Source organism: Protopterus annectens, chromosome 9.part0 (genome assembly GCF_019279795.1).
Source record: "Protopterus annectens isolate FY-2018-M chromosome 9.part0, PAN1.0, whole genome shotgun sequence".
In the NCBI taxonomy this organism is placed as follows: domain Eukaryota; kingdom Metazoa; phylum Chordata; order Ceratodontiformes; family Protopteridae; genus Protopterus; species Protopterus annectens.
The window spans coordinates 101559922-101574635 of NC_056743.1; the positions used below are offsets into that span (position 1 = coordinate 101559922).

The window sequence follows — 14714 nt, forward strand, 5'->3', positions numbered from 1 at the left end:
TATATATATATATATATATATATATATATATAGCATTCTTAGCATTATCAAAGCATTCTATAGCTATGTCAAGAATCTCAATGGCAACACTCAGATCTGCTCTGAGTTACAGCACAATTGCACTAAATATACAGAACAAACTGATAATGCCAGCATCCTGGCAGATAGGTTCAGTGCTAACTTTACCCCTCTCTCATCCCCTAAAGGGCCCATCTCTGTAACGGAAGAATGCAACGTACCTGTAATCATGGCTGCACCGGTAAAAAACACACTCTCGAAAGCGAAAAACACAGCATCCATGGGATCTGACATCATCCCAGGCTGCATTCTACATGAGCTACAGAATGAACTGGCACCCCACCTAAGTACCATGTTCAATCATAGCCTCACCTCAGGCTTTGTGCCCACTGAACGGACAGCAGGAACTTCCGCCCCATTAGCCTGATGAGCCTGGTCTGCAAGGCTATGGAGCATATCATCATGGAACTTATAAACAATGACATTTGTAATCTCCAAACTCTGGACCCTACCCAGTTCGGGTTTGTAAAAGGCAGATCATGTCTCCTAAACCTGACAGACTTCTTTGAAGTGGTCACCAAAGCCATAGATGAGGGTAGATCTCACCAAGGCTTTAGACACCACCCCCCACTCTGGAATTATAGACAAACTCACTAAACTAGGCATAAATCCAACTGGCTCACTGACAGAACCCACACTGTGAAAGTAGCAGACTCTAAATCCAACTTCAGACCAGTGACAAGTGGAGTACCACAGGGTTCAGTCCTAGGTTCTCTCCTGTTTGGTATCTACTTCTCTGAAGTACAGGCTAACGCAGAAGGTCTTTGGCTAACAAAGTTCGCAGATGACTGCAAACTAGGAGCCATAATCAAAACTCTTAACGATGTGGACATCCTACAAAAGGGCCTCACTGAGACAGATGCCTGGTGTCAAAGCCATGGCCTCAAGCTCAATGCCAAAAAGTGCATTGTCATCCCTTTTGGTAAAATCTCTGTACCCATGAACTACCACATAGGCGGTAGTCTACTTAACACCGAAAGTGTGATAAAAGACCTTGCGACACAGGTGGACAGTAGTCTCTCCTTTGATAATCACATCACCACAGTAGTCAGGAAATCCTTCTACATGGCACACCTCATCACAAAAGGTTTCTCATCCAAGAAAAAAGAGGTCATTGTTCCCCTCTACTCATCACTCATTAGACCCATATAGAGTACAACGCCTCTTTTGGTATGTACCTCACAAGACATCTACACCAACTGGAAAGGCCACAGAAATATCTCACAAAGAGGATTACCGGCCTCAAACAGATGCCCTATGCAGACCGTCTCAAAAAACTCCAGCTTTACTCTGTCGCATATCACTTACTCAGAGGCGATCTCTGCCTAACATACAAAGCTATGTCAAATCCAGAGCTGTTGGACATGCTCCACGTAAAGAAATCCCAATCCCTCCGAGCTACATGCTCTAGGGACCTAAACCTTGTCACCACAATAAACAGAACATGCTGGAGGGATAGATTCCTGTCCCAGAGACTTCCCATACTCTGGAACAAACTACCTATCTATATCAAACAAAGATCCTCATTAGCACTCTTCAAGAAAAATCTTGATGATTGGATGGGAGATAGGAAATTCACCCCGGGGATCACTTCTGTGGCTCTGCTTGACAGGGGCACAGGAAAATAATTTTCTTGGGTGGCAAAAGCCAGGGTACCATTTGGCTAGGCTTATATAGGCCCTAGGGCCAATAGCCTAGTACCTACCCATATATATATATATATATATATATATATATATATATATATATATAAAATGTATATGTATATATATGTGTGTGTGTGTGTGTGTGTGTGTGTGTGTATCATCATCCTGCTCACCCCCTTTTTTCCCATTTTCTATACGGGGTTGGAGTATCATGTTAGCTGTCACCGTCTCCCTTACTCTATTCAGTGCTGATCATACTTCTGTTTTGTACACCTTAGTTTCCAGATTCTTTGACATCATTTTGTCATATACTATGCCTAACACTATGCCATGTGGCTGCAGCCCCTCTGATTCTAGGTTTGACCTGCTCATTCAGACTTCTCTTCTCCTTAACCACCCATCCCAGGTACGTGAAGCTGTTAAACTGTTCCACTATGTTCCCTTCTGTCTCAATTCTCAGCTTCTTTTAATTTCTCCCATTTGCTACCATTGCAACCATCTTATCTGTATTCAGTTTCATCCCATGTGCCTTCAGTTTTACGTTCTATTTCCCCATCCTTTGCTGAAGTTCTTGTTCAGTGTCTGCCTCTAATGTCACATCATCTGCATACAGCAGCTTCATTTATCTGTCCCCTCCAACCTGTTTGCTAATGTAGTTCACCAACAATATGAACAGCAATGGGCTCATTGCTGAACCCCGATGCACACCCACTTTAACTAAGAACAACTCTGTGAGTCTGTGAGACTGAACACTGTTCATATGTGTGTGTGTGTGTGTGTGTGTGTGTGTGTGTGTGTGTGTGTGTATATATATATATATATATATATATATATATATATATAAATATATAAATAAATATACATATATGTATGTATATCTATTTATCTATCTATATGGTTTAACTTTCAAAATGTCGAATGGGAAACTAATTTCCATTTCCATTCGACACACTGAAAAAAAAAAACGAAAGTCAAAATGGAGAACACTGCACAAAGTCGAATTAGCTGAACAAATTCAGCAGATTCGATATTGTTGCTAAATATTTTATGTGATGTCCGTACAGGAGCCCAGGTAAAGGAAACTCCTATACCTAACAGTATGTTTTTGCAGACCCCCACCCCATGCCCCCTGTTAACTATATATTCCAATTCTGAGATCGCACCACAATGAGGAAAGGGATGAATGTCCCAAACCGCACTGTACTGTGATCTCTGTACAGTACTTCAAGTTTATATTAGAGAATGCACAGTGCATTTTATATATATATATATATATATATATATATATATATATATATATATATATTGTATATATAGTGTAGATTGCTAATCAGTGTCTATTAACTTTCTACAATATTTATTTTTCTGTTAGGGTATATGGATCGGTGAAGAAAACTGATTTTTTCAGAAGATTCATAATGCAATAGCACTATGCTAAATATTGCAGATGTTTTAGTGTAACATGGCCTGATGCTGCTTAGTTATATATTAAGAGCAACATGGAGCATCATTCCAGGGAAAGGGATACACAGTAAATGACTGCAGCCAACCTAATGGCAGTAGTCATACTACTGAACAGTAGTAAATTGTCCAGATTATAGACAGTCTCATAACTTATGTGACAGATACAGTGAGGTGGTGTGCAGATTACAGACAGACTCATAAACTATGTGATAGATACAGTGAGGTGGTGTGCAGATTACATACAGACTCAAACTATGTGATAGATACAGTGAGGTGGTGTGGAGATTACAGACAGTTTCATGAGGTATGTGAGACACAGTGAGGTGGTGTGCAGATTACAGACAGTCTCATGAGCTATGTGACAGACACAGTGAGGTGGTATGCAGATTACAGACAGCTTTGTGAGCTATGTGACAGACACAGGACAGACACAGTGAGGAGTTGTGCAGATTACAGACAGTTTCATGAGGTATGTGAGACACAGTGAGGTGGTGTGCAGATTACAGACAGTCTCATGAGCTATGTGACAGACACAGTGAGGTGGTATGCAGATTACAGACAGTTTTGTGAGGTATGTGAGACACAATGAGGTGGTATGCAGATTACAGACAGTCGTATGAGCTATGTGACAGGCACAGTGAGGTGGTGTGCAGATTACAGTCTCGTGAGCTGTGTGACAGATACAAACAGGTGGTGTGCAGATTACAGAGTCTCATGAGCTATGTGACAGACACAGTGAGGTGGTGTGCAGATTATAGACAATCTTGTGAGCTATGTGACAGACAGAGTGAGATGGTGTGCAGATTACAGACAGTCTCATGAGGTATGTGACAAACACAGTAAGATGGTGTGCAGATTACAGACAGTCTAGTGAGCTATGTGACAGACACAGTGAGGTGGTGTGCAGATTACAGACAGTCTCATGAACTATGTGACAGATACAGTGAGGTGGTGTGCAGATTAAAGACAGTCTCATGAACTATGTGACAGATGCAGTGAGGTGGTGTGCAGATTACAGACAGTTTTGTGAGGTATGTGACAGACACAATACGGTGGTATGCCCGTAGTTATGCTTGTCCACATGCTAAAAACTGACTCAGAGCTGCTATATGAGAACAATGATCAGCCTCAGAAGACTGGTATATCAACATTTTAACTCAGTTTGGCATAATAATTCAGGAATGTTGAGGAAAGGAAAGTCAGAACTATGGTAAGAACAATCAGAGCACACCTACGAGTAATGTGAATAAAAATAGAGAGAGTGCTAAGTGACACTTTTTTTGGGGAGGGGTAGATGCCCATTTTTCTTTTTAAAGATGTAGGGTAAAGAAAGATGATAGCAGTGGGTATGTGTGGGACTGAAAGAGTGAACAGGGAAGGTGGTAGGGACAGGAAAGCATAAACCACAGGCACAAAACAGGTGAATCGGCAGAGAGATGCAGCCAGAGAGAAGACAACTGGAAATGTGATGGTTTGGACTAAAACACTGTGTACAGACTGATACACATGGAAGGGGAGTACTATGTTGGGGGACAGGGTGGGTTTTGGGTACCTTCCAGTTGTCAGTCACCTCCATGGCTGATGTCATGGGCAGACCTTGCCTTTGGTTGCCTGATGGATATGCTCTGCTCACCATGCTACCCTTTCAACCACACAAGTTGAGGCTCCAGGGTACCAATCCATGCATGCATCTGCTGGTTCAGAGGATGAGGCACCACCAGACCTCCCCCATTCAGAAAGGTGGTCACTAAGGACACCGGCAAATACTCCAGATCTCCCTCTATAGGATTCTTCAGGATGAACTTCATCTCAAGGCAGAGATGTACATCTGTTGTCCAGTGGTGGCCCTGCAGCAGGCCTCTGGTACAGAAAGAGGTGGACACCACTGTTCCATACCTTCTGTCACAGCTGAACCATTAGAAAAGCAGCACAAAAACAGAAAGAAAAAATATATAATAATAATAATAATAATAATAATAATAATAATAATAATAATAATAATAATAATAATAATAAAAATATATAATTAGACAAGTACATACTGTGCTGAACTTCCTTTCTAGCAACCTGTCATTTCTCATCAGTCAGGCTTTTTTGATTTAAGGTGTCTCCTTTGACATTGTAAAATATAAAGCACATAGTAGTTGGTACACTTTGTCATGTTAAAATAAGGGATGAACAGCAACAGACACCATTCAGAAAAAACAATGATGAATACACATATATGATGCTTACTATAAAATGCTGCCCCTCTCTTCGTAACCCCCTCCTTCCACTGGTGATGCAAGTCAGAGTGCTGCCTGCACAGGCCACCATACATATGACTCCACTGTTCATCACAGCAAGTGATGTTGGTGGCATCAATCCACACCGTGGCACTGCCTCACATTATGGATACCACACTATGTGCATCACTGGACAACAGTGTGGTGTACTACAGAAAATAATTAATGGGAAAGTCAGGCCATGCTATGAGCTTTGCAACATCCATGTATGCCTGTACTGTACACATGCCCTGCTAGCACAAGAGTGAGCATGGTAGCACTGACTGTAGGTGACAGTGCAGTCTGTTATGGCACAAGTCAGAGACTCTCATGCTTAACCATCATGGTAAAAACCCTGTTACAGTACAGTAAACACCATGGTCTCCATATTGCAGGAAATTACATTAGAACAAGCACCTTAGAAATATGGATTCAGTGGTTAAGAGTTTGTACTCACATATAGGCATACTGAAAGAAGATGAGACAACCGATAATGTAGCTTAGGACTACAGTGTTCACACATGGGTATACGGAAGAAACAGTGACCAGTAGTAAACTGCTGAGTGGGTAAAGGACATAAAGTTTTTTTTTCAAAGAAAACAACTGCATGAAGGTTTTTTCCCTAATAAGAAAAACAGAATGAGGACATAAGAAGTTACTGTTCTGCTGTAGGGGAGCACATCACAAGGTTGTGATAGGTTACTGTTCTGCTGTGTGGAGTGGGGCGGGTCACCCTGAAAAGGAATGCAGAACAAGATATAGCAAGTTACTGTGCAACCATGGGTGACCACAATGTAGCAAATGACCAACTGCAAGACATGCTGCATGGGAAATGAGACCACCTGCACATAGGTCATACAGATTGCCATCAACACACTGCTGTAAGATGGTGGACAGTGGTAAAATTCCCATTGCTGCCGCTGTCAGTATGGTACAGGGTGTGAATTGGAACAATGCATCAGCCGGCAGTTATGTGGCCAGAAACGGGTGGCAGGGGGACAGTGCTGAGTTGTAGAGGTCTAACAAGGACAGTCATGCACTCAGATACACTGATCCATAAGTGTAACCCACAGGCATGCATGTCTTACCTCAGGACGGAGAGACAGGCTACGGCTTGAGAAGCTCAATGCATAGCAGAAAGATATATTACAGGTCTTACATACACATGTCATGTATAACTCAGTGAAGAGTAAAGTAGACAAGGCTTTCCAGGGCCAGGTATGGCAAAGAGTGGTGCAGGACATTGGTGCTCTTGAAGGCCATTAGCACAAAAGAAGTCAGCTACAACACTTTTGCATAAAAGCTTCATCAGGTGTTTAAACAATTAAAACAAATTCACATGTATATATAGTCTAAAACAATCATGTGACATGAAATAAAGAAAATCATTGTCCAAATGACATTGTACTGGTTTGAAACATAAACTACGTTGTTTCAAAACAGGTTTTGGAGAGTTATATTCATTCAAACCAGGAGACCAATCAACATAAAGTTCATTAATCCATTTGACTCAGCAAGTTCAGTTTTTAAGTTTATGCCCCCACCTCTAGTTAATAAGAAAAAAGTTCCAGCACCATGAACTTAAAAGTGTGAGTCTGATCATCATCAGAAATGTGTTTATATAATGCATTAGTTAAAATGTTTCTTCTAATTTCAGATAGGTGACTTCCAATACATTCTTTTAACTTTCAGTCTGTCTTGCCAACATAAAAACATGTACAGGCTTGACAATGTACTAAATGTTTCAAGTTGCAACCAGAATAACTTGTAGTTTTAAATATTTTATTAGTCACAGAATGTCTAAAAGAATCCCATTTTAAAATATATTTACAGTATACATATTTATGACAAGGAAAAGTTCCCTTCCTAGAACTATTTCTGATGTTTATATCTGTCTCCATTTCCTTATAACAAAGTAAATCTTTCTGATTACAAGATCTCTTATAAACAAAACAATGTTTATGTGAAATAACCTTTTGTATGTCAATAGATGATGTTAAAATATGCCAGTGTTCAATAATTTTTCGTATTTCCATAGAATGTGTTTTGTTTGTTGTTATGTATCTAAGTGTGGTATTATCCCTATTTGATCCTTTGATCTATTAGATTTATTTATATTGCATCCGTGTTTCTTGTTGAAGGCCATAACAGGACAGGAGTACAACTGCATTGCAGATTCACTCATACAATACTGCATACCAAGTCCACTACAGGAGGTGAGCCATTAACACAGAAGCAGCTCATGGAGGTAGAAGAGCTCCTGTTAACCCTGTGGGGTGCAGTTAGGGAAACCTTCAAAAAAGTGGTGGTTTGATAGTGGTTGCTGGGCTGACGATGTCCACCTGGGCATCATTAGGATGGGCAGTGGATTAGGCACAGAATATTCTATTACTGTTGTACACTGGCACACACATATGAAGGGGGTTATTCATGCATGTCTGTTCTGAAGGTATATTAGGGCTGCAACCTGTATGGCAAGGTATGCATGTGCCCATATGTTATTAATTAAAATGCCATGTACATTATATGTGCTATGGGTTGGGGGCTTCCTATGTATATTTCAGAACTGCCACAAGTATATCTTTAAGATTACAAGCCAACTTATGTACAGCCTGCTTTATGAATCAAACAAAAATATTTACAAATGAAATCAAATGTAGTTGGTATCCATGCTAGCCCATATCATCATTTTCACATAAAGAAGTGCTCAGACGATCTTGTCATATCACATTGTCTTGCACCCTCACAGACCATTTAATGCAGATGACACACACACACACACACACACACACACACACACACACACACACACACACACACACACACCTGCAGGTGTGGACAGTTCCATGGTCATGACCAGTGCTTACCTAGCTCTCTACTTAGACAGTCACTCTGTATATTACTGTTCTGCATCATCTATATCTGCTGTTGACCTACTGATTGCAATGTCTAGCCATGGCCATCCTTGGGGTCATAGACACTGCCCTCCTATTGCTTACCAACAGAAGTGATCCTGTTCATGCTCCTGAAAAGTTATATCACCGCTCCTGCAAGACACATCCAGCACTGACACTGCAGGGGCACACAGTACAGCTGGCCAGCATTCACAACATGGAAGCTGCATCTCAATACTAGAGGACATGATCCATGTCTTTCCCAAACCTGCTACCTGCCAGGGAGACTATCATGGTCACTTCTCATAACCCTTACACTTAGTAGTATTGGTATAATCTGTTACTGTGTTCCACCCCACCTGTGCAAATGATGATGGCTATTCCCTATCCACCCCTCTAGCCTGTGTGGGTAAAGTAAGATAAGGTCCACTTATGCATGGTCAAGTCACCAGTTTATGATTCTCTGAAAGTTCAGTTCTGAAAATGAGAACTCAAAAAACACTAAGATACAGAAAAATAATTATTTTTTCACAAAGAGGCAGAACTTCTTGCATCCCCTATGGGGGCAAGGCCCTACCTCTAAATTATATATACCAACGTCAAAATTTCAATACAGTGGAGAAAAAAGCAAGAACACAAGAGTTCACCACAGGCTTGTGCAATGTAACATACATTAAACAAACCATGGCCTTCATATTTATTTCAAAAGAACTCTGAGACAAAGCCTCAACAAAGTATAAGTATGCTGTTTTATTAAGCTCTTGTCATGGCCAATAGTTGTGGAGCAGACACCACCTCTTTGCTAGTGCTGCAATGTATTGTGCATGTCACTGCTTGCATGGGTTGCTGTTGCAGCAGGCATCCCTGATAGTGCTTTGCACAATTTGTCCTCCTCTTCCTCTGCTGCCACTGGGGAATCAGGCAGTAATTCTATGTCCTGATACTGCAAGTGCTTTTGTACTGTGATACTGTATAACTTGAATCATACAATGAATTATTTGCTGCAGCTCTGAGGTGCATACTGCAGTGTGCAGTCAGATGTATATAAGAAGCAGAAGGTTGCTCTCGGAACACTATAAACACATATTGCATTACTCTCCTTGCCCTCTATAGCACGGTGTTGCACATTATGTCTGCCTTGGCCTGGGGTACTGGATGGGGGTCATTCATCAGCAACTGTTCCAAAGCAGCTCCTGCATTACCTGCAACATGCTACAATATACACCATTATGAGTGGCCTGTTGCCTACATCTATGTCAATAACATATCAGTGGACTATTTTTCTGGCAATGTGTGCACCTACAAAATAGATGGCACTATGGAAAGTCAGTGCACATGAACCATTCAAAGAAGTTGCACATGTACCAGATGTGGGCATCATGGAAACTGTCTGGATGGTGTACAGATGCACTGTGTATAATACCTTCTGCATTTCATACAACCTGGCAGCTGATGGAGTAGAAACTCTTTGAGTCGACATATGAAATACCACCTGGAGCAGGTGGGGCCATGATTTCCTTAGAAAATGTACTATGTTGTAGAATGTCCACATAGTGGTGGCTCTGTCTTCTGCTGTCCATGGAAACCATATATATATATATATATATATATATATATATATATATATATGCTGCAGTATCACATCAAAGAAATGGTGTAGGAGCTGTGAAGCAGATGCTCATAAGTCTCCTAATGTATCTTCTGTGGGACTCTAAAAGGTTCCTGTAGAGGGATACTTAATGCAACACAAACTTTTGTGCCCAGTGGGAAAGGCAGCCCATGCATCTCCTTAATTCTATTTGTTGATTTGGACACACACAAACAAGCATCTACTAACACTTGCATTTTGGCTCTTTCTACACATTAGTGGCTGACAATGGTGCTGCGGTAGCGTTGTCTCCTCACAGTAAGACGTTGTCCTGTTCGATTCTCAGCTAGAGCGTCTTCTTTGTGGCAACATGCGTGAATGGGCGTTGTGCATCAGGGCCGGTAACTCGGCACATAAAAATCTACTGCCAATCATTAGCGGACCGGAGTTCCACTGTAGCGACCCCTAACCGGGAAAAGCCGAAAGATACAGCAGATACAGCAGTGGCTGACAATGTTGTGGTTGTGGATTTGGTGGTATGTCAGCTGCTGACAGACACACCTGCAATGTACAGGCTAACAACATGCAACATTGTGTACACTGGTAGTAAAGGCAACCACTAAGATGTCTGTGAACCCCTGCAAATCCTCGTGTTCAGGAGAAATGAGTGCCATGGGCCTTCATTCTACATATGTAAAACTCTGAATCACATGTTTAATTTCATCATTTGCATATTCAGAATATCTTATTAGTATGTTAACACTCATCTGCATGACATTGGCAGTCTTTTCTATTTAATACATGCCGCATTAATTCTCTTGCAGCATGGTTACGTTACTTGTTTCCCTGAATAACTGCTTCCCTGTATGTTAGTGCATATCTTGCTATTTCTGGTAATGCCTCCCTAATATATCTGGCTATTAATTAATGAGATCATTCATTTATTTGTTTGTTTATTTAATTTAGTCATGTAAGATCCCTAGCTCAAGTATCTCTTTTGTAAGGGTAAACTAGAAGCACTGTTTGGTTAAGTGAGTAGTTTGCAGTCAGAAAGTAGGCAAATGAAGACTATGGAATCAAACCCATGACTAGATGTTAGCAGTTCATATTCAATCCTCTGTGATAAACTGGCATAGAGACCATTGCTCTGTATAGCCTTTGTACATTTCCTTTATAAGCTGGGCCATGCCAGAAGAATATCATCTGAGCAGTTTATCTACATAATTAAAATATGCCTTCTGTGTGGAGTCTGCATGTCCTCCCTGCATTCGTGTTGGTTTCCTCCGGGTACTCCGGTTTCCTCCCACATTACAAAGACATGCATCTACAGCATTATTCCCCAGGCCTCTGCTGAAAATTGGCTTTGTTCCAAGTATGCCTTTCCTGGCAAACAAATGTTAAAAAATACATAAATAATATTAAAATTGTAATTAAACATAATATCTTGCTGTCTAGGTGATGACTTTGATTTCCAAACTCTGATTTATCCTTTTTAATGATGATGGACCACACAAGCAAGCAAATAAATAAGCAACCTTATGTGTTTTTTTTTTCATTTTGGAAAGCCTCTGTATTTGCCTCAACTGCCTAGCCATTGTGCTAGTAACTGTAATTTGGTAATAAGCAAAACTTGGAACTACTATTGCATTTGTGTACTAGCATTTTTGTTGGTGTGTGTGTGTGTTTATGTACGTGTGTTTGTGGAAGAGACTCCAATCTGAAAGAAGAATATAAATACAAATATTGGTTACCCTCAAGAAACACTAGTAAAGCATTCAGGATACTCTGAAAGACTCCCAAATCCCCTGTCTCTTTTCTCTAAGTAAATATGTACCAATGTGGCACCTTAATGCACTCATAGCAAGAGTTCAGACACTATAGATGCATGTGTGGCTGATAGCAAGAATATATACATTCCATTAGAGTGATACAGTAAGGCAGACTGTCTTTGGGGTTGCTGTCCTCACATACCAACCACTATGTTGTTAATAAAATATTCAGTTCCCAGATGGAAGGACTGGGCCTTCAGGTACAGAAAATGCAAAACAAATCAGCACATAAAGAATCCTCTGAATTCAGTCCTAATAGCTTTTCAGCAAATAGTTCCTTATTGTCCCTTGCTTTTTACAATTAATGAAAACTCTTGAGAAGTGAAAAAAATGAGATAATACAAACAGAAAGGTAATTTCTTAAGTAATGCTCAGCTATGATTGCATTTTTAATAAATTAATATAACATATTTGCATCTGTGCTTAAGAATTTCAGTGAAATTACCATCAAAATATATGACTGTGAATTATGGCATGTGTAGGCTTATGGGCCCAGAGGTTTCCATGAAATATGTTACAGGTTAGTTAGTATAACTAACAGCAACACTTAGATTGTATTAGCCCTGTTTTTGTGTAAGATGTCCTAACACTTTTTTCCATGCTTTTTTAAGGTATTTCCACTGTGCCCCATATTCAGCTGCATAACCAAATTAGACATTCAGGAATTCTCTTTGTTATAACAGGACAAAGAAGATTTCAATAGAGGCATACAATATTTACAGATAAGCATAAGCTAATGGAGCTACAGTAACTCTATGCCACAGGAAATGAGTGCTTGTGTCCACCTCAACCAACAGTCACACTATTTATCACATGGGAAAACTGATCCAAGATCATCATTTAAAACACCAGTTTTATGATTCATATCTCCATTGTACTACTTCCGTTTATGGTCTTGTTTTCTTGCCATGTGCTCATCGCATCAAACATCCTGAATATTAAAGTTGTTATGTCTATTTTGCGATATTTATTTCTTAGTTTTGCTTTTTGCTTAGAAGATGTAACAGCTTATCTGTTTTGCAAGATTTATGTCAGACAGGGCACGATGCTAAAGAGAGAGAGAGAGAAAGAAAGACAGAGATGAAATGTGGCCTTCTTACCCGTCAGAAGAAACGATGTTCAAGTAATCTGTTTCAGTGGTGCGATTTACAAATCGAACACAAGTCGCTGTAGCGAACTCCTGCATGGCATTTTCAATGATGGCTTTCTCTGCAACAACTACACCAAAAATAAATAAATAAATAAATAAATAACTAAGAAAGCTACTTTTTTATGATATCTTGTTATGATACATTATTACATAAATTCTGTCTGGCATATTACAGCTGCTACCTTCATAAAGAAAAGGGCTTGCATGCAAGATAAAGCATTCAGTCTGTCATGTCAAGGTCACATGCAATACTAATGTGCCCAGGAAAGAATGCAAATGAATCAAAATTTCTGAATAATCCTGCTGTACCTGTTAACCTGCATACACTGAAAATAGGCGCAAAGGCCCTTGAAAAATAAATAAATCCAGCTTAAAATATGGACATCTAATTACTATAACATCTGAATACAGAGCAGCATACAACTCTTCCTGCCTTCGGTAGGAATGTGGGATGCTGCTAAAAACATGTTTAAAAACACAGAGAGTGTCAAAAATGATGGAAAAACTATAAGCAATTTATCAAAGAGATACTGTAAAACCTGTAGACTTTAAATAACTGTATTGCAAAATTCTACCACATTTTTAAATTGGAACCTGTGCACTGAGAGAGCGCCTTACAAGACTATCTGCAAATATATAGAGCTGAGTATATTTTTCTGATAAATTGTTGCTTAGATATCTGTTGTCTTACTGTTCTGCAAATATACAGAGATCAGTATATATTTTTCTGATTTTATAATTTGCACTGTGATTCCTCACATCTCTGTTGAAACTGTCTTTCCCACCCCTCCCCCCTCCCTGTTCTTGGTTGTAGTTTAAATTTGGTGGCTTTTGCAGTGCCCGCCCCACTGTAGATTTGATCTAGGACACTCCCCCAGTCCCATCTCTTTACCGCATTCTACCTAATAAACCCTTTCTGCACTTGCTTTTAGTCCTTTTTAATTTAATTATATTTTTTCAAACTGTGTGTGGACTAATATTGCTACATACTCGTGTGCCAGCTTGCACTGCATGTGAATTGTTTTTACTACTTTTCTGAAAAAAAAAAAAAAAAAAAAAATTGTAAGCCTGTTTCCTACCTTTCCTGTAATTAGTGTTCCAGATACAGATTTGCTGTATCCAGGACTGTTTGTAAGCTTCTAAGCCCCCCAAGCCTTTCTGTGTTGGAGGGAAGCCTTCTAGCTTATCAGTGGAAGTGGTAAGCATTAGGTAACCTGTCTACCACTTAAGGAGTGGTTCTGGTCCAGAATTTGTAGTTATTGGCCATTTGGGCGGTCTTCCATCTCTCTCAGCTTTCTGATTTGAAGGCCTGCATTTGCACTTGTTTCTGTCCTGTAACTCCTGGGCCCATCTCATTTGCTCACTCAAAAAAAAAAAAAAACTTTTATCTGCTTTTACTGTGTTTGTGTTTCTTCCTACTTTATTTTGCTTTTGCGTCATCTTAATAGTACTCAATTGTATTTATTACCGCTTGGTGTAACTCATTCTAAGCCTTTTAGTTTAAGCACTTGGGCTTCAAACCAGTTGTTTTACATTAAGAAGGTTTGTGGTCTGCACTGTGGTGGCAGGACAGGTAGCTTACATTCTTCTAAGTTGGGAACTGCTGATTGAGGGCTCAGTGTCTGTTATTCTAAAAGTGTATTAATTATGGTTTAAGCACTTGGGCTTCAGGCCAGTTATTTTTCATTAAGAGGGTTCGTGGTTTGCACTCTTGTGGGAGGAGAGGCTGGACTCTGCCCTTCTGAGCTGGGAATTTATGGTTAAAGGCTTATAGTGCCTGCATATTTGAACTGCTTCTTAC

General features: G+C 40.0%; 1 protein-coding gene across 1 annotated transcript in view; it reads right to left on the reverse strand.

Annotated features, from left to right (window-relative positions):
- LOC122810500 (high choriolytic enzyme 1-like) overlaps window positions 1-14714 on the reverse strand; it is a 311099-nt gene that overhangs the window by 237527 nt on the left and 58858 nt on the right. The window contains exon 5 of the mRNA XM_044082081.1: window positions 12864-12981. Within this exon, the coding sequence (XP_043938016.1) occupies window positions 12864-12981 (118 nt within the window). The remainder of the gene's footprint in view (window positions 1-12863; window positions 12982-14714) is intronic.